This window comes from Cotesia glomerata, linkage group LG6 (genome assembly GCF_020080835.1).
Source record: "Cotesia glomerata isolate CgM1 linkage group LG6, MPM_Cglom_v2.3, whole genome shotgun sequence".
Taxonomy (NCBI): Eukaryota; Metazoa; Arthropoda; class Insecta; order Hymenoptera; family Braconidae; genus Cotesia; species Cotesia glomerata.
Window position 1 is genome coordinate 21297554 of NC_058163.1, and position 27194 is coordinate 21324747.

At 31.5% G+C, this 27194-nt stretch overlaps 1 protein-coding gene and 1 long non-coding RNA gene across 2 annotated transcripts in view; one reads left to right on the forward strand and one right to left on the reverse strand.

Annotated features, from left to right (window-relative positions):
• LOC123267828 overlaps positions 1-27194 on the reverse strand; it is a 278164-nt gene that overhangs the window by 37540 nt on the left and 213430 nt on the right. The window contains exons 3-4 of the mRNA XM_044732689.1: positions 17129-17267; positions 16100-16173 (exon numbers count right to left, since the gene is read on the reverse strand). Of these exons, the coding sequence (XP_044588624.1) occupies positions 16100-16173; positions 17129-17267 (213 nt within the window). The remainder of the gene's footprint in view (positions 1-16099; positions 16174-17128; positions 17268-27194) is intronic.
• On the forward strand, positions 5628-27142 carry LOC123267829. The gene is made up of 3 exons (XR_006510138.1): positions 5628-5674; positions 5818-5978; positions 27060-27142. It is a non-coding gene; the product is annotated as an uncharacterized LOC123267829 (long non-coding RNA).

Sequence of the window (27194 nt, forward strand, 5' to 3'; positions counted from 1 at the left end):
TCATTTGACTGAGTGCGACTGGTGGGACATGGAAAAATCCTTCTCTCTTACCGCGGTATACTTAAAGTCGAATTTCAGTTCGACCACTAAACTTTTAAAAAATACTTCCCTCTCAATACAAAATTTATCCTACAAACATTCAATATTATGAAGAATTAGACTGATTACTTACGTAGAAATAATTAAAAAAATTTTTTTTATTGCGACTGGTGGGACAAGTACAAAATGTCTACATGAAGTTGTTTATTAAAAAGACTTCTATATTATTTCAACCTTAGAAACATTATTGTTTATATATTTAACTATAAATTATTTAGGATAGTTAAAAAAAAACTAATTAAAAAACACAAATAAAGGATTTAACATGCTGACAACACGATCTTGATAAACTTAGGTGTTAATTAATAGCGAACATAAAAAAATTTGTTCTTAAAACTGTAATAATAAATATGTTAGTTAATAACAAACATAAAATAAATTTGTTGTTAAAACTATTAAAACAACATTTGACCCGGATACAAGTTAGTACGGCTGAAAAGTTACTAGGAGAGAAAAATCGATTTTCTTATTGATTAAAAAATTTCCTTTACAAATTGATAAAATATAAACTTTTATTAATAAATTAGGACTCAATTAATGCTCCTTAATGCCAAAAAAAAAGTTTATAAATTTTTATAAAATTATATTTTTCAATAAGAAAAGTTTCAAACAATTAGCAATATTATTATTTTTAAAAATGAAAAATAAAAACAAATTGATGAATTAAAATATTGAAATAAAGTAATAAAGCATAGTATATTTATGAATATGATATTTTTAGGGGACAATAAATTATCATTGTGTCGCAATGTATACCCTTTGCAATAAAACTTTGGCATGGTTGACGCGTATATAAATTTTTTTCAGCAACCCCCTGGCTCGACTACTACACCGGTGGGAATTTACTGGTCATTTGGAAGAACGTGTGTGTTATATCGGGAGGCCAAAAAGCACTTACGAAAATGCGACATCGCACCAAGTATTAGCCAACGAAAAAAAATTTTAAATAATAAAAACTACTTTGGCGTGAATGTAACTTTATGAATTATTTGTTTTTTTAAAAATATGTTAAAGAGTTCAAAGTGCCGCTTTGACGTGTATATGATATGTATAATGAAGAAGACGATTATGCTCATTACTGAAGTTCCGCGATGCGGTTCTCACAAGTATTTCCGCAGCTCGTTGATACGTTATCACGAGGCGCGTTAAAACCGTTTAGTGACTTTCGTGACTCGATCCACTTTAACGAAGCGTCAAGTAAAAGCAATGGGAGTACACCGACGGCAGTTTCTGCTGGTTTAGCTCCCGTATAACTACCGGAATTTGTTATTTTATGGTTTCTATCGTACCGAGCGACATCCGGCTCTGTCCTAAGGGAATTGCCGCCTTAACCCTTTATCATTGTCTGCATAACCGCTCGGTGAAAAATTCCCCAAAGAGGTCATTTCAACAAGTATTCACTTCTGCAAATGACACTCCGACCCTATCAAATTTTCCTATCAACTATTATGCGCCTATTAATATAAAAACACATCGTCTGTTCACTAAATGTGTCCGTCAATAAACTGGATTACTTTAGTCTAATATCTTCAGGCTTAGCCTTGTACTTTGTTCCAGCGAAGGCTCCGTTTTCTCGGAGATTAAACTACGGTTTTAATTAAATAGCCGCCTAATTCACTATTTTTCTTAATATATTTTAAATATCCACGGCTTGCATTTGCATATTTTTGCGGTTTCAAATAATTATTTAAGAGACCTTTAATTTTAAAGCTCATTGAAAAGTTTGTTTTTTAATTAGTAGGTTTACTGTCGCCCGGACGATAAACTATTTTATTTGTCATTAATATTTAAGTTTGGAAAAACAATTTTATCGTAAGATTAAGAAGACCCCTAAATTTTGTTATTTTAAAGTTATGGGTAATTTAAAATATTGAGAAAAATTTTATTTATTTCCTGAGGAATTTTAGGATCTATTAAATCTCCACTTATGCATTGAAAAAACAAAATTAATTCATTCGAGAGAAATATTATCGATTTAATAACAATTATAATGATAATTACAAACAATCAGATAAATAAATAATTGAATACATACACAGAAAGAAAAATTTCTTGACTGGAGAATAAAATTCTTGGCTCAAGTAGTAAAAATTTTTCTTGAAATTCTATTCTTGGTGGAAGTAATTTTTTCTTAATTCAAATTATCATAAATACTTGATACAATAAATTTTTATATTTGATCAAGATTTTTAGATACTTTAGGGAAGCAGCGCCATCTACTTCAGCTGAGAAAAAAATTTTCTCACCTTGAGAAAATTTTTCTCTTGAATATTTGGTTGCCATTTTATATTATTTTAGCGTGAAATTATACATATTGAATGAAAAAAAATGATTCAATATTATTTGATCTTCCCATTTGATACGTTAATCAATAAAAATATTAATAAAAATTTACTTCTATCGAGATATTTAATTTTTTGGAGCAAGAGAGAAATTTTCTCAAGAAAAGAAAATTAACTTCTATCAAGAACTAAATTTTTTGGAACAAGAGGCTGAATTTTTTCAAAATAAGATTTTCTTGACTTAAATAAATTTTCTTGGATCAAGATACGTATTTCTTAAAGCAAGAAAATTAATTTTGTTGAAATAAGTGAAATTTCTTGTGTCAAAAACAATTTTTTTTTTCGCTCAAGAAAATAATTAAGAGAAATATTTTCTTGGCTCAATTGAACCCTTTTTTCTGTGTAGAGAGCTTCGAGAGAATTATTATTTTTTAAATTTCACTTTTATTTCGAAATATTAATTTCGAACTTATTAAAAAAATGTTATAATTTTTCCAAGATTTGAATAAAAATCCACCAGCTGTTTTCGCAAAAAACCCCGTCCTTAAAAGAAGTCTCATTAAGCCTCAATAGAACGATCAATCACTAATTAAAACAAATTCCCGTAATAATTAAACCTTTTCACTCAAGAGAGAGTAATTACTTAAAAAAATCCGGGCTTCGGTTATTATATTAAATAAATACCTTTAAATTCCTTAAACTCTTAAAACGTGATTGATTTTTTGCAGAGCCTGCTATTATTATTATTTCATCGCTCTGATGTAATTACGGTGGACAAATTGAATTTGCAAGTTACCCAAGGGAGATTATAACCTCGTGGCATGTATACGTATCCTTTATTGCCTTAGGCGAGGCACCTCCCTTGCTTTGCTTCCTCTGGTCCTTAAACTCCACCCGCCGATGGACGTGTATAACGGAAACTTATCCCTTCTCGATCCAAACTACCTAACGTCCCCAATACGTTATCGAACCGACTGTGTACCCTCTCTATCGGCAAACATAAACAATTTCGGGTTTGGACACGTTCGGTTCAATAGAACATAACACGAAGCTCCTTTTCTTTTTCTCTTCGTCAATCCAAATCCCGTCCAGCTGATGGCCACACGCATGTGTTTTCACCACATAAGTCTCTTGATTTGATCCCTCTTGCTTCTCCAAATGCTTTTATTATTATTATTATCACCATTCTTTTTCTTCCCGGAGCTTTCTTCCCGCCTTATGTGGGTTAAGGATACCGAGAGGACTGACCAGAAAATTCAGAGCAGAAAATCCTCGAAATTGGCTGGTGTAGACAGTAAAAGTGAGGCGAATCCGCTGACCAAGATATCGGATTCCCATACCATCCACAATCTATCCTATTTTATTTTATTTTTTTTTTTTTTTCCAAAAGAGCCAAGAGTTAAACTAAAAGTAAAACCAACTTTACTTCCTTCCTTCCGACTCCTTTATTCTGGGTCTCTTTTCTTTCCACCACTCAAGGATGTCCTTGATACTTCCCGGTTCTTGGTGGTGTACTCAGTCCGACTGATGGACCCATTGTGTGTGTGCTCCCACAGACAACCCACTGCATATATAGACGATCTAGGGTTTCTTCGGCTTCAGCCTTAGCCTCACTTCGGATGATTTATAACGACGACAGACAAGTGACGTTTTATTGAAATTTAAAAGGATACCTTTTTTTCCGAGCCTTTGTTGCTTTTTTATTGGATTCATTCCCCGATATTTTATTTACGTCGTTAAATTAATGTCACCTGTCAGTGGTCGGTTTCGGCGGTTCACCTCTTGCTGTTGCTTTCGTTATTAATTATGATTTATTTTTCTAGCTGGAATCTATGCAATTTTTTGCTGTTTTTTTTTTATCAATGTGCTTTGTGAATTGATGTTGTGAAGATTTTTTGGAATTGAGAATTGTTGGGCTTGAGGAAAGAAGCTTTGAAAATAATTGTACGGCTTATGAATCATTTTTTGAATTCTTTATTGCGAATGTATGTTACATTAATAATAATATTGAAATAAAATTCCCTGAAACCCAAATTAGAAATGTAGCGATTAAAATATGCTTAATATATAGAATTCTTCTTTGCGATATGAATATGGTTGAATTCTCCACTTTATTGGGTTCAACAAAGGTAACTGTAGAATCCGAGAAAGCAGAAAGGATCCCACCAGGGACATGGACAGGTTTTATGCCCTAAAAAAGGAAAGTTTTTCATTATATTTATCACTATTTTGTTGCTAAAACATAAATAAAGACTTTTTACTAATCAGTACCAGTAGTACCAGAAACCAAAGCAGCTTCATCTTCTACACAAGTAGCTTTATGATTAATAGAGACGCATTTTTTACCAGTGACGCATAAAAGATCTTTGCAGGGATTTACACAAGTGATTCCTGAACACTTCATGCAATCAGCACAGTCGTTGTCGTTTTGACAGAAAGGAGTGAGCGAGTGACATATTGTTTCATGATTTATCACAAAGCATGTTGTACCATTTTTTTCACAATCTTTATAGTCCACACATGGATTATGGCACTTCTTTTTCTCCAGGTTACATTTTAAATTGTAGGCACAGTCCTTATTATTATTACAATCTTCACCCATTATAAGAGACGTCAAAACTCCACAACTGGCAACGTGATTAGCTTTTAATAAGCATGATCGTCCCGGGCAGAGGTTTATTTCAGGGCCACATAAGTATTTACACTCTTTTTTATGACATATTGAATCGTAGTCGCAGTCTTCATCTTCTGTACAGGACTCTCCGTCCTTAGCTGCCAAAAGTAATGGCAGAAAAGGTAATGTGACTCCAAGAGTCAAAATGATGAACTTCAGCTCCATGATGATAATCAAACTTGGAATTACTGTCTTGAAAGAAAGTTGAAGGAATACTTGCTCTCATTAGCCACCGGGCCTTCTTTTTATACCCCGAATCGAATAAAGAAACATTCCGAACTAAAATAACAAATATTTGTGAGCTAAAAGTATCACGTTCGGCACTCGGTAATCGCAGTTGTTTCTTTTTTCGCAACAATAAGTCTTATCGGAGCCTGCCGAATCTTCAGCGCGAGGTCGAGAAATTCATGATTAAGCAGTTATTTTGTGTAGAGATAATTTGTAACAATTTTTGGATTGTTTGTTATTTTCAGGGCAGCAAATATGTCGAAATTGTTATCAGTGGACTTTGAAACTGGATTTTAATTTTTGACTTGATCTTGAGAGTCGTTTCAGTTTTGTTTAAAATTCGCACTGACAGTTGCTTTTCTACAATAAAAATTAAATCATCATATTGACTGTAAGTTTCTTCTAACTTATAAGTTTTTATGAAAATTCTTCAATGGATAAAATTTTCTCTTTAACTTCTTAGTTTTATTTTTTTGATTCAATTAATGAATTTTTCGAATAAATATCTCAAAACAAGATTGAAATTTTCAACAGAACATTTTTTTTGAACCAAATACTTTTTGTAAGTGTTATAAGTCTTTAACATTCCATGATAAGATTTTACAAAGCACAGAGTAATATAATCTTGAGTTCAAAGTGAATAGCTTACAAGAAAACGAGAAGAAAACCAAAGAAGATTAAAATGAGTTAATAACGTGAGTTAATTAAACGAAATGCTTTATTTTTAGTAAATGCTATATTGTAATTGAGAAAAAAAGAGAGTTTTATTTTTTGAGCGTCATGAGAGCTTTTTATGTGACCTAAAGACCTTGTACTAATAGTCGTGAAAATGTTTTTCGCTGTACTTGGGGAGCACGCTAAAGCATTTTCCAACTCGCTCTCATTAAGAGTATATAACATTCCTCGAAGCCATTATATTAATGGAGTGCGGATCTCGTTGATCAAAAGGGCTCTAGCGCTCTCTCCTTCCCACCTACACACACATATACCTACACATACACTAAAAATATACATCTACATGGCAGTTTTTTCTCTGCTCTGACTTCTCTTTCTTTCCCGCGGTTTTTCCTATCCCGCGCTCATTTCCTCTCAATATACTCCTCGGTGACACTCGTCGGTGGAAGAATCAACTCCTCGATGAATCAGCACTCTGAGATTCGCTTACGTCATCTAGTGCTTCAATATAGCTGCCAAATAGTCTATTCGTGCAATTATTAACATCTTTTAATTTAATATGCATACATACAGTGATAGTTTTTATATTTTATTCATGACAACTCTATTTAATTATTCTAGTTTTGTTCGGTGCTTTACATTCGTCGGTATCAATTAAGCATATAACAATAAATATTTATTTGCTCGCACTGATTATTTACGAAAAAAATCTTTCTTTCATTTTATGTTAATTAATATTGATAATTATATAAACTCTCATTAAATTATGCAATCAATTATTAGAGCGAAATCGTTGATATTGTTGTACAATCAATTTTAATTAGTTAATTAATAAATTTATTGATCAGTTCGAGTTGTTGAGAATCTTTGAATTTGAATTGGCGCTAATTAATTTTGTTAATTATTGTGATTAATTGTCAATTTTTTATTTTATTTTAATTTGGATCAGAAATTATATATTAATTATGTTGTCATCAAAATTTCACTTTTAGTTCGAGATATTTATTTATTTATTTATAGTGTAATGCCAAGGCAATGGATAAATGGCAAAGTATACATTTTAATTGTATTAAAGTACACGTAGTTAAGTAAAAGATGATTTTAGATTATTTTACAATTTCATTTAGAATATTTTTCTGTGTGTGGATTGATATTAAGATAATTAAAAAAAAAAAAAAAGTCAGTATGTATGATAATCAATAAATCTCTGCAAAAATAAGTTTATGTAGATAGACAAAGTAGTATTAGAGATTTCAATTTATATGGATGAATAATTAGCTATTTTAGGTTGATATCAGGTAAATCCCTTAGTAGCAAAAACAAGAGAAGGTAATTTTAGCAAGTAAGTTTACCAAGTTTATTTAGTTCAAATTAATTAAACAAAATTTATGAACAGAATCAAGAAAATAAAGAAAAAGAGGATAAAGAGAAAATTTATTTAACGCAACAACTTCTTGCTTGAGGATCAAGATGTATAAAGTGGCGAAAGTGTTAAAGCTCCTGACGTGTGACCAGAGAGACCCGGGTTCGATTCCCGGCTCGGTTTCGAAGCCCTAAATTTTTTTAAAGTCATTCTTTGCTTTCAATGAATTAATTTTCTTTCTATTGTAACAACTAATAATTATATAACTTGAAATATTTCCAAAAATAAAGGTTTAAAACAAAAATATTAACCTCCATCCAGTCTCAGGATTATAATAGAATAATTACTAATTAAACTATCGTATGCCAGTACACAAGGTAATAATTATATTGGCATAATCCGTCGTACAAATCGTGAATATTCTCATATCCTCCCTCTTCTCCGTTGGCTCTCTCATTATTCCTACCACGGTTACGACTGGCAATTATAACTCATCCCGTAACTATCTTCTCTAACCGCCATGCTATATCCACCCGTCATTTTGCACCCGCACCTATACCTATATACCCACCTACAAACTCAATAATATATATTTATACAGATATATATTCTTGAATATAGAGTATAGAGGTAACGAGTAATTGTTATCACCATCCCGATCTATTCGGCAACCAGAGCACCTGGATTATCATTGATAATGAGGAGGTTAATCATTTATGAATCGTCATGAAGAGACTGACGTTATCCGGCTGTCGACCACCGACCAGGTTCCAAGAACTGGGTTAAGTCTTTATTATTTCGTCATTATTAATTAAATTAAATTAATTAATTAAATTAAATCTATTTCTTCCTTCCGGAAAAAAAACTTTTTTTACCCCGCCGGGAATCGAATCCGAGTCCTTTAGGGGAAAAGTTCCGAAAAATTTATCTTCCTCCGTTTGAATTGCGATAATTAAACAAATGCTCGATTGAAGAGTGAATGAGAATTATCTAGATGAAATTCAAAACCTCGAGGATATAATGAGTGACAGGTTGTGGACGTTGAAGCAAGACAAAGTGATAAAAGTGAGCCGGGCATTGTTTGGAGCGGGACTTGTTCTGGGTGGAAGAGAGATAGGGGCTGTTGATTAGGCTCACAAAGAGAGTGGGAAACCGTTCGCGTGGGTGGTGAGAACCCTCGTCGGTCTTTCGGATTTGACGGGGAGATAAACGCAGGACACAGCCGGAGAAAAAGGAAACGTGCTGTGGCATTAGGGAGATAAGTGCCCAGTGAGCTCGGGGGGAGAGGACCCACGGTCTACGGGGGCGGAATTTCGAATAAGGAAAAAATGACAAGGGCCGAAAGACGCGGTGCGCTCCCATCAAAAGGGTGCCTACCGGTAATCCACTTTTTTTCTTTCGTGATGCTGAAGATTCTCGGCTCTTTGTTCGGATCCAGCTCCTTTATCTTGAGATGAATTCCTCGGAACTGTTGACCCACGAAATCCCTACTTTCAACCACGGAATTGATTGGGCTCATCATCCGGGAAAACACCACGTTTTTTAGATATTTTTCAGGAGTGTTCTGTTATTTCGGAAGGAAATTTTGTCAGAGTTGGGTTAGATGGAAAAGTGGGAAATTTTTCTACCCGCAGTAGAATCTTGGATTATTTCATTTTTATCTTTTTTGTGCAAATTATTTTTTTTCTCCAAGTGATGGATGTTTTTGGAAGAAATTAAACATACAAATATGTGCGTGTGTGTGTGTGTGTACCAGAGTACACAGGTAAGAAGTGAAACTTCTTTATGACGTATCATTTTTCTACTGTTTACAACTTCACAGAAATTGGGTAGATAAGGCTTAAGAAGAAAAATTTTACCCTATTAAATTAAAGCTATTTTAGTATCATAGACATGCATACAAATAATATAAGTAATTTATTTTATCATTACTATTATTATAATTATTATATTTCATTAATTATCATCGCATCATTATTACCATGATTGTCATTATTTAGACTCTGCCATTATTTAATCTAAAAATTAGTTAATCAGTTTACAAAAATTATATAACGAACTTTAATATTCATATTTCATATCATAACTTAGTAAAAATTATTCCAAAGCAGATATTTAATAATTTACTCAATTACACAAGTTATAAGAAAATAATTGTAATTGTCTATTCAAAATAATATAATTATATGCAATGATTTTATAGAATTCAAAATGAATAAATAAATCATTAAAAACAAATAATTAAAAAAGATGTACGTATACATATTTTTATTTTCTAACTTTGTTCTGTTTTATTTTTAAATTACTATTTAATTTGTTTTTTTATTTGTTTTTAGAATTAATAATGTTTACTAGGTTTATTCTTTACATCGCTATACTGCTTTGATAAAAAAAACAACATGGCGCGTAACCGAAAATCGTGACAGTTTTTTTTACATTGCTATAAAATTTCTCTTATACGTCGATAAAGAAGTTTCATTTAAAAAACCCGATCATTTTTCAAGGGAATTACTTCGTTAATAAATTTGTCGGGTGACTTGCAGATTTTTTTACCGTAAAATATGACGGGTTATTTTTGCCTCAATTTTGTTACAGGTTCTCGCACCACTGTCAGAAAAATTGATATTTTTGTCTTTGAGGCCAAAATAAGAACTTTGATCTTTCGAAAACTATGGATTAGTTCTTTGGCTTCATTTTTTAACTTTACATTCAAATTCTGGAGAAAGGAACAGAGATAGGACAGAATTTATAAGGACCTTTTTTGAAGAATTCAATTTCTTACAAAAAAGGTCTCTTATATTTTTTTCATACCTTCAATTTAATCCAAAATTATAATTTAAAATGACAAATCCGATAATATAAGCAAATAAAAACTCGAGCCTTATTGACAGCTAAAAATAATTATCAAAAATACAACAATCCCGATCAAAATTCCAGCTTGTAATACCCCGCAATAAAAATTCATAGATCCAATCTCTCCATAAGAAAGAATGAAAAAGACTGAAAGCTCGGGAGATTGTATCATCCTATTCAGCGCACCAATTTCTCTTTTATTTTTCTGCCAGAAATGTGCATTCTGATTTTTCTTGTCGTAAAATAAAACCCAGTATTTCCCTAAGACGTCCCGCATAATAATAAACCATACTTCTTATCCGTATCCATCCAATCCTGCTTTAATTTTCCATATCGTTTTTTCTAACGTTTTATACCGGCACTTATACTGTTTCCGTTTTCAACAGTGTCACCATCGGCGAATCGGATTATAAAATCATACTCATATTATCATATATACCACCCAACATCAAAAATTTATTAATATCACCAGAACGTTGATATTAAATGCTCTAATGGATCAAATTAAATTCGACCATTAGTCAACGAGATATCAATTAGTGACATTAAATAATGACGAATAGCTTTTTATTTTAAAAATTACCGTTCGAAAGCTCTCTCGGATTTATTTATAGATAATAACTCAGCTGATATAATTATTGCCATCGTTATCGTTTATTTAATATTTGATATTTGATTTTGAGCGTACCCTTACCGGATTATATTATCATTTTGACTAGTCATCACGGGATATATATTAATCTATTGGTATGATACATCTGTCTGTTATTATTTACCACTTAAGCTATCAAATGTGCGTTAAATGACTTTCAGATTTATTATTTATTTATAATAGATAGATAAATCCATATACGGAGGATTGATGCCATCTATTACACGCTTTGAATCAGTTTTATCGCTAATATCACTGAAGGGGGCTTTACGTATGCTCTGCGCAACACTAAACACTAAATACTGAACACCCAGACAGTGATGGTGATGACTTTGACTATTTTTAACGGCAAAGTGCTTTGTCACATTCATTATAGTTAGAACATAATATAAACGGTTAGGAGCTTTTTAACTCCTTCACCCTTGCACTGCGAAAGCAATGTACGATACCGTAAATAAATTTGTGTAATTAAAGCTAACATCACTTTTACACTCATTTTTGTTTATTTTCTTCAGGATAATTTTTATTTAGAGGCCACACTGCATCGTAAGCATTTCCTTGGGTGACTCTTGATTATGGTTACGATAATTTTATAATTTGGGTCATGTAAATTATTTGTAATGACTGAAAAAAAATTTTCTCACGCTTGGAAATTAACTTGACTTTTTTTTCCTTAATCCATTTTTTAATAGTGAAGATTTTATCAAAGTAGGGCGTGAAATATTCCCAAAAGCACTTGAACAGAAAATAATTTAATTTAATTTATAAATGAACTCCCTAAAAAATTTCTGCAATCCATATCAAATTCATAGATGTTAAAAATGACTGTCAAAATCGTAACACCCCCCGCCGTGAGCCGTTGGGTGATCATCAGGGCGTGATTCTGGAGCGAATGGAGCCTTATGTACTAAAAAGCACAAAGCATCACAAAAAATCAATTTCCCTTGTATCCTCTAGCAAAAAAGCACCAACCCGTAAAAGAGTCGATCTCTGCTTTCTGCACATGTGTCCATATTATATTCTCTGTTTATATTCGAGTGTAGCACGATACGCCAGTACGACAATAGGTTGATCTCTGGTCAAGCGATGCTCATACAGCCATTCCACACATCCCATGGAAATGGGACACGGAAATGCATAACCACGTTTATTCGCAAAGCACTCGCGTTTGAGATTGCTCTTGTAATGCTCGAGTTTGGTTGGAAGTTTGTCTCTGTTCATCGCATTCTCTTCTCCATTACACAAAATTACACTGGATACAACGCGGCTCCAGTTGTATCCATCCCTTTTTGATCCTCCGGCTCTCCGCAGACTAGCCCTCCAGCTTCTATATTATATTCAGGTTCATTTCGGCCAAAACCTCCATATTATCCGTCCTTTTACCTCTTCTCTTCAGTCATTTCTCTTCATCGCATTAATTTAATCAAACGACGCATTTCTGCGCTGATGTGATGGGATGTCATGTCATGACAATTACACGCTGCAATAGTATGTAGAAAGTTACAATTGTCATGTGGTTACTTTCATTTTGCGTTCTGTCCACATTTGCGAAATGTGTTGCGTTCATTTCCGTTTGTGCCATAGAAGAGCATTACATAAATTTGTTTTAAGGCGATTAAGCGGGCAAATCAGTTTGATGTTGATAATTCTCATATAGAATGTTTGTGAACCTTTAGTGGTTGCATCATTCATCTTTTAGAGGGATTTTGCTGGAGCTCCTTCAACAATATTGAAATTTTTTTCATGGAGAATTTGTTTAAAAGTGCTGCATGATTTGAACCAAAAATGCAACTTTTGGTTCAAGTTATTTCTTTCTTCTAATGTTGATAGTAGATAGAAGATAAAGGACGAGGGACGGAAGATTGCAGATAGAAGATACTATAAAGCTCTGAAGAAAGGGAGGGAATAAACTTGGAAGAAGAGTGTGATGCCTGAAACTGAGGAAAGGATCAGTGCACCGTGTCGAGCCCTTAATCGCGAGAATTCACTCGACTGGGAAATTACATCCACCCGCAGTTACCTACGACTGCTAGAAGGAACGGAGCTGGAGGAGAATTAGAATGGGAAGTTGGAACTGGGAATTAGGAAGGAGGACTAGAACTAGAACTAGAACTAGAACTGGTAGGACGTGGTAGTCTCTTACACGTCACTATCACAGTTGTGCGAATCTTGATTCTTGAGTCTGGTAAGGTTCTATTCGTTTTGGTCTTACGGGGACGAGGGTGGCTGGAAACTTGACTGGTGGATGCAGGCTCCAGTTTTGTGTGTGTGAACACGAGTCGGAAAATCAGAGGGATTCATCTGGAAGATAAGACACGCCGAAAAGTTTAAGCCGGCGGATCCTCCAAGTGCGCCCTTATATGTTCTCTGCTCTATGGGCTAGTAATATAATCGTTTTATTTTCAGTCAGTAAATTATGTTAATTAAAAATAGTTTAATTACTGAAAATTTATAAAGATTTATCTGTAGTCGGTGAAATATAAATGGGAGCCAATATTAACTTTCTCCTCAAGTTCAAACTTTATAACTTTTTTTTAAAGTTCGTCAAGTTAATATTAATCTTCTCAAAGTGCATATGTATCTTTCTCAACATTTTTAATGACTCAAATATTCAAATTTAATATCTGTTAATTAAAAAATTCTGATGAACTAAGCCGAAATTATTTATTTTGTTTTTTAAGGATGTTTATTTAAATTGCTTTTTAAATATTTAAAAAAAAATTTGTAAATTAAATATCAGACTGTTCACTTAAAGTATTAATATTAAAAAAAAAATTTTGCAATTACTATTGTTTAAAATGGTATTAAACACTTTTGATCCAAAAAAACAGCGACTATTGAAAATAACAACATTCAGATTATACTGAGCGTCAAACTGAATCCCAACAATCGTTTGCAATAATTGTTTAAATAATCTATTGGTTAATACCAGAAACAATGTTATCGCCATTGGTGCATTGAAAATCCCCCACATAGACTCACAGTTGGGTTCTATTTAATAAATAAAATTCGCAAATGAAAATGAAACTGAAACTGAATATTATATCAAATTGAAAAGATTATCAGCGATGAATAGAACAAACTGAAACGGGAATACGGGAATATAAAGACATGGTACATCTACCGGATAAATAATACAACATAATGCCGATCTGTTAATACGAGCGTGACTATTTCGAGTGTTTAAATATTCCATTTGTAAAGTTGACTATGAATTAAATTTATAACTGAAATGATGGATTTTGTGCTCTCGCACGATGGATTTATCATTTTCGGCGCCTGCTAAATCGCCAATAGATTTATTATTTATTGTACTGATGATCGATATTGTGTTTTATGTCTATTAATGTATAATCCCTGTGATATATCGTACGGTAAAAAATGGATCGGCGTGCGTGTGTGTAAACTGATGTTCTGTTGTCTACGTTGACTAGCGTTCGCAGAGGCATTCATAACCACCAGTTTCAGGATATCAATTTTTTCGTTCAATAATCCACTAAAACGTCGAGTTCTCCGCTCGCAATCCGCCATATGGCGAGACTAGTTCAGCCAGATACAGACAACGGAGCAAGAGAGAAGAAGGGTACGCGCTCCATGTTATGTGTTGTGTTATGTATCTCTATATCTGTGTGATAGATAAATATATGTATAAAGACAGAAAGAGAAAGAGAAATAAAGGCCCTCGCGGCTAGGCGGAGAATTGTAGAATACCCAGGATGTGCCTCGATACAATGGACGTCAGTTTTAGTTATGGCACGCCCGTCAACCTCGGAATCATCGAACGACGGGCCAATGTTCCGTTTAGCTAACCTAGCTTGGCTTATTTCGTGTTCATGTAGCACACAAGTACACATATATATATGTGGTGGGTGGAGGTGGATGTGTGTATAATATCAACAGAATGGAGTTGAGGAGAGACTACTCATCTCCATCGAGTGTGGAGTCTACAGCACTTTAATTCACCGCTTTGACGTACACATGCTCGTGTATGTGTGAGAGACCCCGCGAAAAGCATATCCACCCCTCGTGCTCAAAATCAGCTTTCCATTGTCCGCGATCGCATACCCGTGTCAAGACCGGAAAATCCAGATACTGCTCGCACTCAAAACGTATGATCCAATATACGCACAATTATATTTCAAAGATTGTGTTTTACATTATTCTTTTCGGGGTATAATCATTTTGACAGCTGTTTACGAGGTGGTAATCGAATATTGCCAATGGGGAGGTGCTATAGTTTTTTTTTTTTTTTTCTATGATAGGTTCTTCTTTTATTTAAGATGATTTGAAATTACTTTTTTCTCTTCAGGAAAAAAAATTGAAAAAGTATAAAATTGTCTAAATAATTTTCTGTTGGTGGAAAAATTATAAAATTGACTTGATATGTTCATATTTGACTTCATATAAGCTCAAAAGTCTACGTAGATTTTTGATAAAAAATTAGTTTTGAAAATTTCCAACAGATGGCGTATTGTCACTAAAGTGTCTCATTATAAGAGTTCACTTTTAAAATTACATCTTTTTTTTTTTTTTTTTTTTTTTTTATTTAACATATTAGATCAGTTTATTTCGACTTATATTTTGAATTTTTTTTCATTGGTTTTTAATTTAATAAATTATTATCTCATATTTTCCACAAAATAAATAAAAATTGTAATAATTTTCTCTTATTTTCTATCAGCCCACTTAGAAAATTTTTTCCACGGCTAAGTAATTAAAAAAAAAAAATAAATTGAATAAAAAGAAAGTAAATGAACTTTACAAAGTAATGAAAGATAATATTTTTCGATTAACGTTGTTGTCGAGTTGATAAACCAATTGAAAAGAAATTTAAGCCGGCAATGAAATGTCACTGAGACAACAAGTTGATCTCATAAAATCTATCAGCTATCAGCGATAAGACGCGCCTTTGTTGATAAGGTACTAAGATACGTCCATCCATTGGATGAAAAGTATACACGTGTACATTCGAGAAAAAACACCGATACCATTTTATATATATAAGTGTAAGTGGTTGTATTCCAGCGACGGGATATTCCATTATACGTCGAATACACCGACGAGAGAAATAATAAACAAAATCAACAATAAAAACAAGGAGTTTGGAAAATAAACAAATAAATAAAAATATCGGGAAAAAAGGTCATGCTTCCTCCTGGTTAAACATAGTTATAAGTTATACCTTCACTCGGTGATAAAAACCACTCATGTTTTCTTTCGATATTGCATTTTAAATTGACGACGCCATATAATGAGAGAATAAAATTACTTACGTTCGCGGAATTGAATGACGTTCTTATGACGGTCGTTTATTATCAAGCATTTGTAGCAGTTTTCGTTCTGGAAACTGTGGACAATAAAAAAAAATTTTTATTTATTTATTATTAACATTATATTGTTTTTAATCGGGTGAAAATTAATATAAAAGAATTTATGTCTCTGTAACTTGAGAGCGTAATTTTTTTTAATGGCGATACAATTCAAGTTATTACATCGGATAAAGTCGATCGATAAATTGTTTTAAAGCTTCGTAAAAGATATTGCCGATTTTTGCTTTGTAGTAAATTTTTTATTTAAAATTAATAGATATTGCAGTAATTTAGAAGAGAGAAATTATTTTTAAATTAGAATTTTTTTACGATGACTAACTGTTAGTTTAATTAATTTAAACCTATTATATTTTATTCCGGGTATTTATTTTATCACTTTAATGTTTAGTCTTGTAAAATACGGATCATATTTATTTTTTTTATTTATAATATCAAATTTAAACACTGGCTTTAATTTCTATGAAGCAATTTAAAAAAAATATACTTAAATAATTATTAATTTCAAAATTAATTAATAAAATTTGTTATTTTTTATTTTATCTAAAATTTTCTTCGTCTAGACGTTATAATTAATAAAAAAAAAATTTATTATTGTAATTTTTGTTAAAATTTCGCATAAAGTAAGTTTAATAAATACTGATGAATAGTTAATAATTTTGAAAAGATTTTCCACAATAAATAATTGATACAAATTTAAATTCTAACGTAAGAGAGGATGCGATTAAACTTAACCGAATATTGCGGTGCGATTAAAAATTTACCGAGAGTAAAATAATAATTCTATGACATGATTAAGCCGTGCAGATTTCAAAGTAAAAAATTACCAAGTTAAGTCTTCAGGAAATTGAATTTGTAATGCAACAATAATAAATTCCAGTAATTAGAACTCGAGAAAATAAAATTGACGAATTGGCAGGAAATTAATAAATGAATATTGAATAATGAAGTATAATTAGTAAAATGATAACTTACAAATCATAAACGGAATACATGTCTCCGTTGTTCTCAATGCAAGTCTTCTCGCCAAAGGTAGTGGCGTTTATCGTGACAGACGACGGTTTTCCTGACTGGAACCATTGTCCTCTCCATGATTCCGGAAATTGGCAAGACCCTGAAACACGAACAAGTTTCCTCGTAAATACCAACGTCCGATTTGTAACATAACTTGTGCTTTCCTTCTCTATACATGTATATAAAAGACAAACATATCTATATCTATCAAAAGCAGAGAGTCGAGTTTGTCGTATCGGGGTTGTTTAATTCTCTTTCTCTTGAACTCTCAACGTCTGAATGCATGGTTGATGCGATACATTGTTGTTGTTTTGCACCACCAACGTATACACAAGCACACAAAGACGGTGAAAGCGAGTTACACCGTGACAAACTCCCTAACAAGCTCGCCTAGTCTACCGAAGATATCTTTCCCAAAAGCGAGAAAACATTTTCTCACTTCCTTCCTTATTCAACTTCGCCTTGTAAATCGGCCAAGATCCGGGTCATCGCAACAATAGATTTATGTATTTTTATCTTCAGCTAAACTTTCAACCCGCTGTAACCATTTTTTCTTTTTTTTTTTTAATGTCGTATTTTGTTCTTTTAAAGTCGAAAGTCGCTTTATTTTATCGTTAAAATTGGTCTTATTATGTAATTTTGTTATGGCTGATTAATAAAAAAACTAGCAACCTTGCAGTTTCTATGTGACTGCCGTGACTTATGAATTATAAATAAATAAAATTTTGCTTTATTAAATAATTACTTTTGTTAAATTACACTGTACTTTTTTAACTATTGACGATTTTAAAGATATAAGTTCATCCCGATTTTACACTCATTAAGAGCTTTCATTTGAGTACCCACGCATTTTGATATATTTTTCATATATACATATATATAATATTTATAAATATATGAAAAATTGATGTGAGTACTCAAATGAAAGGTATCGATGAGTGTAATATCGGGGTGAGCTTATATCTTTAAAAATGTCATTAGTTGACAAAATATAAGGTAATTTCTCAATTATTGATATTTTTAAAGATATAAGCTCATCCGGATGTTACACTCATCAAGAGCTTTCATTTGAGTACCCACATGCATTTTTATATATTTTTCATATACACATATATATAATATATATTTTAAAGATATAAGCTCATCCCGGTGTTACACTAATCAAAAACTTTCATTTGAGTACCCACATGCATTTTTCATAAATACATATATATAATATATATAAATATATAAAATATATAAAAAATTGATGTGGGTACTCAAATGAAAGGTCTTCATGAGTGTAACATTGGGATGAGCTTATATCTTTAAAAATGTCATTAGTTGGCAAGATATAAGGTAATTTCTTAATTATTGACATTTTTAAAGATATAAGCTCATCCCGATGTTACACTCATCAAGAACTTTCATTTAAGTACCCATATCAATTTTTCATATATTAGTTTTTCATATACAAAATTTTTCTTATTCTCTTAATAAAAAAATTAGAAAAATGGTTGACCCTAAAAGCCATCCCTGCAACTTCCCGCTAATTCCATACCTAGGCGCTTAAAATTGCACTTATGACGTTTTCGAGCTCTTCGAGCTCAAAAATACAATTTATGTGTTATTTTGAGCTCTCCGAGCTCAAAGATATAGCTTTGCTATGCTTTTGAGCTCTTCGAGCTCAAAAGTCTTATCAAAATTCGATGAAACACGATTTTTCTAATTTTCAAACTGCTGTAACTTTTCAATAAATCAACCAATTTTCACGCGGTAGGCGGCGATCGATGTGGTTTTTTGAGCTCTGTAAATGATTCTGAACAAAAAAATTGATCTGATGAAAAATTTCGGAGTTATTACAAAAAAAAAACACTTTTTTCGATTTTTTTCGACAACGATATCTCACGAACGCATCACCCGATTCTGACGCTCTATGTGGCGATCGATGCGGGATTTCAAGGTTAAGAGCTGATTAGTTTTTGAAGTTGATCGGTCCAGCCAATTCGGAGATATTTAAAAAAAATGAAAAAAACAAAAAAAAACAACTTTTTTTGTCATTTTTTTTGCAATTTCTCGAAATCTACTAGTCCGAATCGGTTCCAACTTACAGGAAATCTAAGTTTGGCAAAGCCCTTTTGAATGACACCAACCGCGATGAAATCGGTCAAGCCGTTCAAAAGTTACGAGAGGTTTACACACACACACACATGCATACAGACGTACGGACATCATCGTGAAAATAGTCAGGAAAGCTTCCTAGGACCTTGAAACGTCGAGATCCGATGAAAACTCGATTTTCGAAAAACGGGGTAAAACCAATCAATACACTGATAGAAGGATTTATTTGTATTAAAAAAATATTTGTTAATAGTTAACAAATCATTTATTAGAGACCATTTTTTAGTATCAAACAAATATTTCTTAGTATTTAAAATGATTTGTTTGTATTTAATAAATCAGATATTCATTTATTAAATATTAATAAATCTTTTTAAATACTAAGAAATATTTGTTAAGGACTAAAAAGTGGTCTCTAATAAATGATTTGTTGAATATTAACAAATATTTTTAACTATAAACAAATCCTTCTATCAGTGTAACTTCCCAATTTTTGAAAATTTTCAAGTTTCTTAGCGGGAAGTTGAAAATTCTTGAATCATAATAAATATTTTTAGGTCTTAGATCAATTAAAAATTATTTAAACGAATTATCTTTTAAAATATTTTTTTTGGTTTAAGAATTTTTTTCTAGTGTGTTATGTGGGAGTACTTTTCCACTCTCGAAAATTTTGCGTCAACCACCGTACTCTTTGGGCCATAAAATCCCTTCCCCGGCATTCAAGGGGCTCATGACGTCACGGGACCCCAAGACCAACGCTAAGTGTTAGCAAAGGCTAACACCCTCAAGAGTCAAGGGGCATGAGGCAGATTTTCCTCAGCCTCTGAGATACACACACTTACGGTCTAGGACACATCCTATTTTCCTTTATTTCACGTATCGTATTATTGTAATCGCGAAGTACTATCTTGACATTATTATTTATACACGAACTTTATCTATTGTATCGTTTTCTGATAACTATATTCTACGGGATTGATTATTTATTGTGAGATTTAATTAACTTCATTCGAATATTGTAAAGAGTATAGTTATAACTTGAATAAATTATAAAACCAAAGAAATAGATTACTACAGTTATTATAATATTATTTATTTTACTAATGAAATAATTAACCATAAGAAAATTTTATTGAAAAGATAGATCAAGCATCCAGAAAAAAAAATCTTTGAATAAAATTAAACATATCTGATTGATCCAATTTTTTTTTTGTTCAAGAGTTTTTTTCCTTGATAAATTTTTATTAGTACTGCAATTTTTATCAGTTTGTATTTTATGTTTATAAAAAAATATTTAAATATAAACAGAGTTTTAATTTTGGCTTTCGATAAAATTGATAAAGAAAAAAAAATAATAAAATTCTCGGCTGGATTGATATGAGCAATTATTTTGAAAACAATGATGATAAACAAATGATATTTATTATCTAATAAGTGCATTGAGTGCTTTCTGTATTTCCATTTTGGAAATCTGATATATTTGAATGCTAAACTCGGTAATCAGGGACCTTTTGTTGGGTATCGGGTTCTAAACTGTAAGATCGTTGATACAATAGCACAATCTGAAAGTGAGAATCGAGAAGTGAGGGTAAATGATACTTAGAAATTTTAACGAGATCCATTGAACAAAATAATTTTTAGATTCTAAAATAGTTTCTCCGGGGTCGATTCAAGTTTATCTAAAAAAATATAAATGTCTCTGTTTTTCTGGACCTGAATAGCAGACCAAAATTAAGCAATTGACGTTTATAAATGGAAGACGTGACTGCGTTCATTAAATAATCATGAAACAGGCGGTTTGGTGGAGAGGCAAGCTATTTTCCGTTTTATATTGAGGTTACAATTTATACATTGGACGCTCGGATGAAGAATTTGAAATGAAAAAGTTTGTCTATTTGTTATTACAATTTATTAAAAATAAAGTTTTTAAATATGGAAATAAGAGAGATTAAATTCTTATAAGTTTAACGAAATTAGTAGGTCGGAAACAGGAACAATACAGTTTTATATAAAGAGGATTAAATTCTTGGGACAATAAATCCGTGGGAGAAAAAATTTTAATAGTTACTCAATAGTTTTTCTCTTTAATCCAACTATTTTTAATTTTTGTGTTGTAATAAAAATCCTGATTAAATATTTAAGCTGTGATCCGATAAAAAACACGTATTTTTTTTTTTAGATAAAAATAATTTCAAGTCTCGGAAAAATATTTAAATTAAAGAGAAAAAAATTTTTTTTTTTATAATTATTAATAAAAATTTTTAATTAAAAATTATTAATGAAAATATTGTTTTTTAGCTAAAGAACAACCCAAAAATTTTCGAACAGGCGAATTGGAACTCTAGACCCCCTTCGGACGTTATCATCCTTCGAAGGTTGCCAAGAGTTATCAATTTAATTAATATTCTTACCCACTTGGGCCTTCTACTTGATTAACTTGCGGCTGATTAATTGCCCGTTGTCGATCATCACGAGTGCACGTTTCTATAAATGAAGCCAAGTCTCTCGAGGATCATTGACACGCGTCGCTCCCAGTTCTCCAGACCTGAATTTAGTTGATGTTGATACCGCCAGTGCCAAGGGGAAGGTAGAAGCAAGAGCAAAAGCGGTTACTGTTGCCCTTCCCGATCTTGCTAGTCTATTGTCTACAGACACCGCCATAACGATCCAAGGAACCCACCACCGCACGAATACCCCGTCTTACCCACGCATCTCGCATTCCCGAAATTTCTAGCATACTCCATATTCTACACCCCTACCAATACAGATACGCATTACACACACCCAAGTGCGGACTGAGACGGATTTGGTCACCAAAAATCAAACTAATAATTTTCAAAATTTGTTTAATTTCACCGGCACACAAAAAAAAAGTTGTCAGTACTTTTGACTGGACCTACCTATCTTAATGTATTTTGACGCGCTGAATCCAAATCTGAAATCAGTTTTGCCCGTACACCAAAATTTTGAGTAAAATCCAAAAAACCCAAAAAAACTGCAGTCACAACGATGAATAAAATTTTGAGGACCCAGACCAAGTAAGATTTTTATGTATTTCAATTCACTGAATCTGAATCTAAATGTTAATTAGCCCGTTGAGCTGTCAAAATTTTAAAAAATAGCAAAAAACCAAAAAAATTGCAATAAATCATGAAAAATCGAAATTATCGAGATAAAAAAATTTTTTTGGTTCAGATTGAGTATGTTTTTTATGTACTTTGTTTTATTGAATTCGAATCTGAAATCTTGTCCCTTTAAAGTTTTAAAATTTAAAAAAATCTCAAAAAACCAAAAAAATCGGAAAAATTACAGTTATAAATATGTATCGAATTTTTAACTTCCCACTAAGAAAATCGAAGAATAATTATCAAAAGAAGAAAAATTTGAGAATTTTTCAAAAACAGCGCATTGCCCAAAATCATTAAACTGCCATATATTTTGAACGCGTGGTTCAATTTCGAATTTTTTGACGGCATACGACGCAATTTTTCATGCTCAAAAAGTGTATACGGGTGATTCTCTGTAAGGATGTTTTTTGCTGTCCCAGGTATTTTTTTATTCGAAAAATTGTTATTTTGTTACTAAAAAAAGTCTATTACGAAAGTAAAAAAACATTTCTATTTGGAGCTTTGAAAACTAAAATGAAATAAATTTTGGTTTTTTTGCTATAAATTCGTAAACCACCGAAATAACAGTCCCCTGGGCTGTCCTTTTCCCAAAATTAAAACTTTAAGATTAAATTTTAAGTTATTCGTCTATAATATATAATTTTGTCCATAATGTTTATAAACTTAGCGCTTTATCGCCATTTTATTTAGTGTCAAAACACCGTTTGTGCTGGAAACAATTGTCTGGGCCACAAGATACTCAGTCCCCTGGCAACTATTTTTATTTATAATTTATTTATAAAATTGGACCCATAAGTCTTAATATTATTATAATTAATGTAAACATTAATTGAGAACTTGAAAAGTTGAATGCATTGAAATAGTTTGCTTGATTTTTTTCAATTTGATAAAAAAAAACAATCCCCTGTCATGTTATATGGCAAAAGATACACAAATATTAAAAAAACAAAAATTAAATTGGCTGTTTATTTATTATCATTAAGCTGATAGTTTTGTAATCCTTGTTAATTTTTTTTCTAATAAAATCAAAAATAATTTGGTCGAACAATTTTGTACAGATTTAAGAGGTCCTTACAGAGAATCACCCATACAAGATTTTAACACGATTAGTCCAATCGTTCAAAAGTTATCTCAAAAAAACTTCTAATTTTTCAAATATTTCTTAAATGTAGAAGAAAATTTTGTAAATTGTCAAAATGATTTTTTAGAGCTCAAAAATATATAAATTTGATAAAAAGTAAATTTTTTGAAACCCAACAGATCAATAATATCCAAACTTTTAAAAGCTGAATAAGTTTCAGAGAAAAAAATGGATGAAAGGAATTATAACTAATTTGATATCTTTGATCTGAAAAAATTAAGACTTCCAGTGAGCTCAGAGGGTTGAAATAAAATTAGAATAATTAATGACTTGATGAGGATTACCATCATACACTATAAATTATTAATATAACTTCCATCAGGAATATCTTCTGGAAAGTTGGTAAATCTCTTAAATAATTAACACGAGAATCGAAAATTTGTAACTAATGGAAATATAATTGAGTAGTTACTTCGACATGTTTAAGGCGGATTTTAACTTCGAACAGCTACACCAAGAGTCTGATCTACAATCTAGAGGAAAATCCACAAAGTTAGCTAATATAATTATCAATAAATCAAGAAAGTCTTGAGAGATGTGGGTAGGAGTGGTGGTTAGATGGTGATAGGAGTGATAGTCTATAAGACGCTAGATGAAAGCTTCATCAACATTATTCACGTGATCCCCTTCAATAGGCTGTCGCCAGTTCATTCAGATTGTTAGCTTTTATCTATTATATTTGTACAATAATAATAATAATGGCAGTAATATATAATACCACATATTATGTCATGTTGTACGTCACGATTATTATATTTGCTGAACCCGAAGATAGAATTATCTGGGTCATCTATTGTAATTTATAGTTTGAATGCTCTTTTTGTCATTCAATCTTTCACCAGTGGCTATTCATCTTCCGAGCAAAGCCTGTTCTTTCTGTCCTCTATACCTCCACTTATACTTTGAGAGAGTGTGAGGAAATAAGTAAAGAGGTGAACACTGGCTAGGTGAAAAAAAGATTTAAACCCTTTGAAACATCTTCAAACGAGGGTCAAAGATGTCAAGAGTCTGCTTGATAAGATCCACTTTGGTTAGAAAAATTGATTTTGTCTTCTCCTACTCCTTATACTACGGCTTTTTAGCCTTTTTTGTTTGATACCCTTTCTGAAATAAAGGACTTGAGTGGTAGTTCCAGTAAACGGATATTGTCTGAGACTGGCTTTGATTCAATAAATTTTAGGGTGGTTTCAGTTTTTCGGAGTTTACCTACAAAATGATCAGTTTAAACCGGGAACTCTTCGAGCTGGAGTTATTTTGTAAGTTATGATTATAATCGAAATGTAAATTATCAACTGATAGAAATATCTAATTATTTCTATACAAAAAAATTATTTTTAAAAAGCTCATTATTTTAGTTCTTAAAAATTTTTAAATTCTCAAAGAACATATGAATAATTCTTTTTAATTTTTCAAAATGTCAAAATTGGTAAAAAAAAATAGCGATTACATAATTTTTTTCAGTTTTAAGCTTAGAATAGGAAAGAGAATAGGAAAAAAAATTTATTAAGACGGTTTTTTATAATTTTTTCGATCTAAAATCTGTATTTTTCCTAATTAAATCTGGCCATTTGTGCACTGATAGAAGAATTTAGTACGGAGTACTAAACTGATTTAGTAACAGAATTTTTATTCATTTATTTGAAGGAAACAAATATTTTGTACCCATCAATATTATTTGTTAGAGTTTAATAAATGATTTCTTAATATGAACAAAGCTTTATTACATGGAAATAAATATTTATTCCCACCAAATAATATTTAGTAACAGGTACTAAATATTTCTTTGGCAAGTATCGACGGTAGATGGCTATGCCTTAATTCCAATGTTTATGTGATACATAACCTATTCACTGACTCAAATTATTGCACGCCTCATAGCGCGAAGCGCATGAGGTTGTGCTTTATACTCGACTCGTCAAGGTCAAGCAATTTTGTGATCTTTAAATGCCTCTATCATAACCATATTACACTTAAGCAATGATATAAGTAGATGTACACCGAAAAAACACTTAAATTAAACCATTTTTTACTTTCTAAAATCATTTCATGTTGCTATTTTGAAAAAAATTTTACGTGGACGTCCGGATGTCACCCCATTTTGGATGTACCAACGATTACTTCCGAACAAATTGATATTTCAAGACCAGACCTTTTTTATTAGTTTAAAAATTCAATGAACTGGGTCCGTATTTCATATCAGTGGCCTAGTTTATGTATTTTTTTTTAATTGAATTTTTATTAAAATTCACTACGATACAACCGTACAAAGCCAAATGAACTTTTCTTATTTGTCACGTGAAAACTCTGGCGCCACTTGATCAAGCTAGATTTTTCTAGACTGCGTGCGCATATGACAAAAAAAGGGCGCCGATATTTAAAAAAAAAAATAAAAAATACTCTGTAAGAAATTACTTAATTATAATTTTTTTTTTTTTAATCAATTACACAATTAATTTTTTTCTTAAGAAATGAATGAGCGTTATGAGGCGTGCACTTTTGGATTTTCCAAACTTTTTTATTCAACTCGATTTTGAGAGATTTATCAAATTTTTGAAAACACACATACTCCCAATAAATAGCTTCTATTTATGTCTTTTCTCAGTGGAGTTTAGTTTACATTTTTTAATTTGTCTATTATTGATGTATTAAAAACTTGTTTAATTTTAAATTTTATAAATGTTTCAAACAAAAAAATATAATTTAATGAGATTATTTTCTTTACAATACTTTATATTTTTACTTAAAATTATTTATTTTAATTATTTTTATTTATTTTAAGTTAAAAAGTTAGGTTAAACGTTAAAATTAGTTAAAAAATTAATTTCTTTGATACCAATAAACAATTTATTAAGTACCAATAAATCATTTATTAAGTAGTATTAAATATTTATTTGGTGGAACTAAATGAGCTTTAATAAATCATTTAGTATGTATTACTAAATATTTGGTAATGATAGGTTTGTTACTAAATGATTTAGTATCTGTTACTAAATCTTATTAAATAGAACTCAATCCTATCAGTGTAGATTAAAAATTTTTACAATAAAAAAATTAAATTTCCAAAACTGTAAATTTGACAAAATTCTATAATACAATTTTCATTTAACTATTTGATAGAAATAAAAATAATCTATATTTAAGAATTTAACTCTCTGGTAGTGAGAAGATTAAGCGACCATGCGCCATCTGTCGGAAATTTTCCAAACTATTTCCCCAAAAAAATAATAAACAGGCATATCTACATGTATATCACCACATTATATATAAACCTATCAACCATTTTCGCGAGCGTGTCTGAAAGAATCAAAAGTATCAAAAATGACTTGACTGAGGGAAAAGCTAACCAGATAAGAGATATTTTATGGAGCGTAAAATTTCCATCGACTTGACGGAGCTAAATTCCCGGGGACATAAATTTTAGGCTAATCTGTGATTGTTATTTTACGTGACTATTTTATTATAAATATATATATTTTGGTTGGCGTCAAAGAGCGAGTAAACGAGGTTTCAAATTTTATTTTAGTTCTTCAGGTTGCCGGGACGTGCGGTGCCAATGGGAATCACATCAAAGGTGGAGTTACGAGTGATGTGAAAAGGAAAAGACCTAGTCGAGGTAATATTGAGGTACGACGTCTGGCTGTCGTAACTCCGTCAGTCA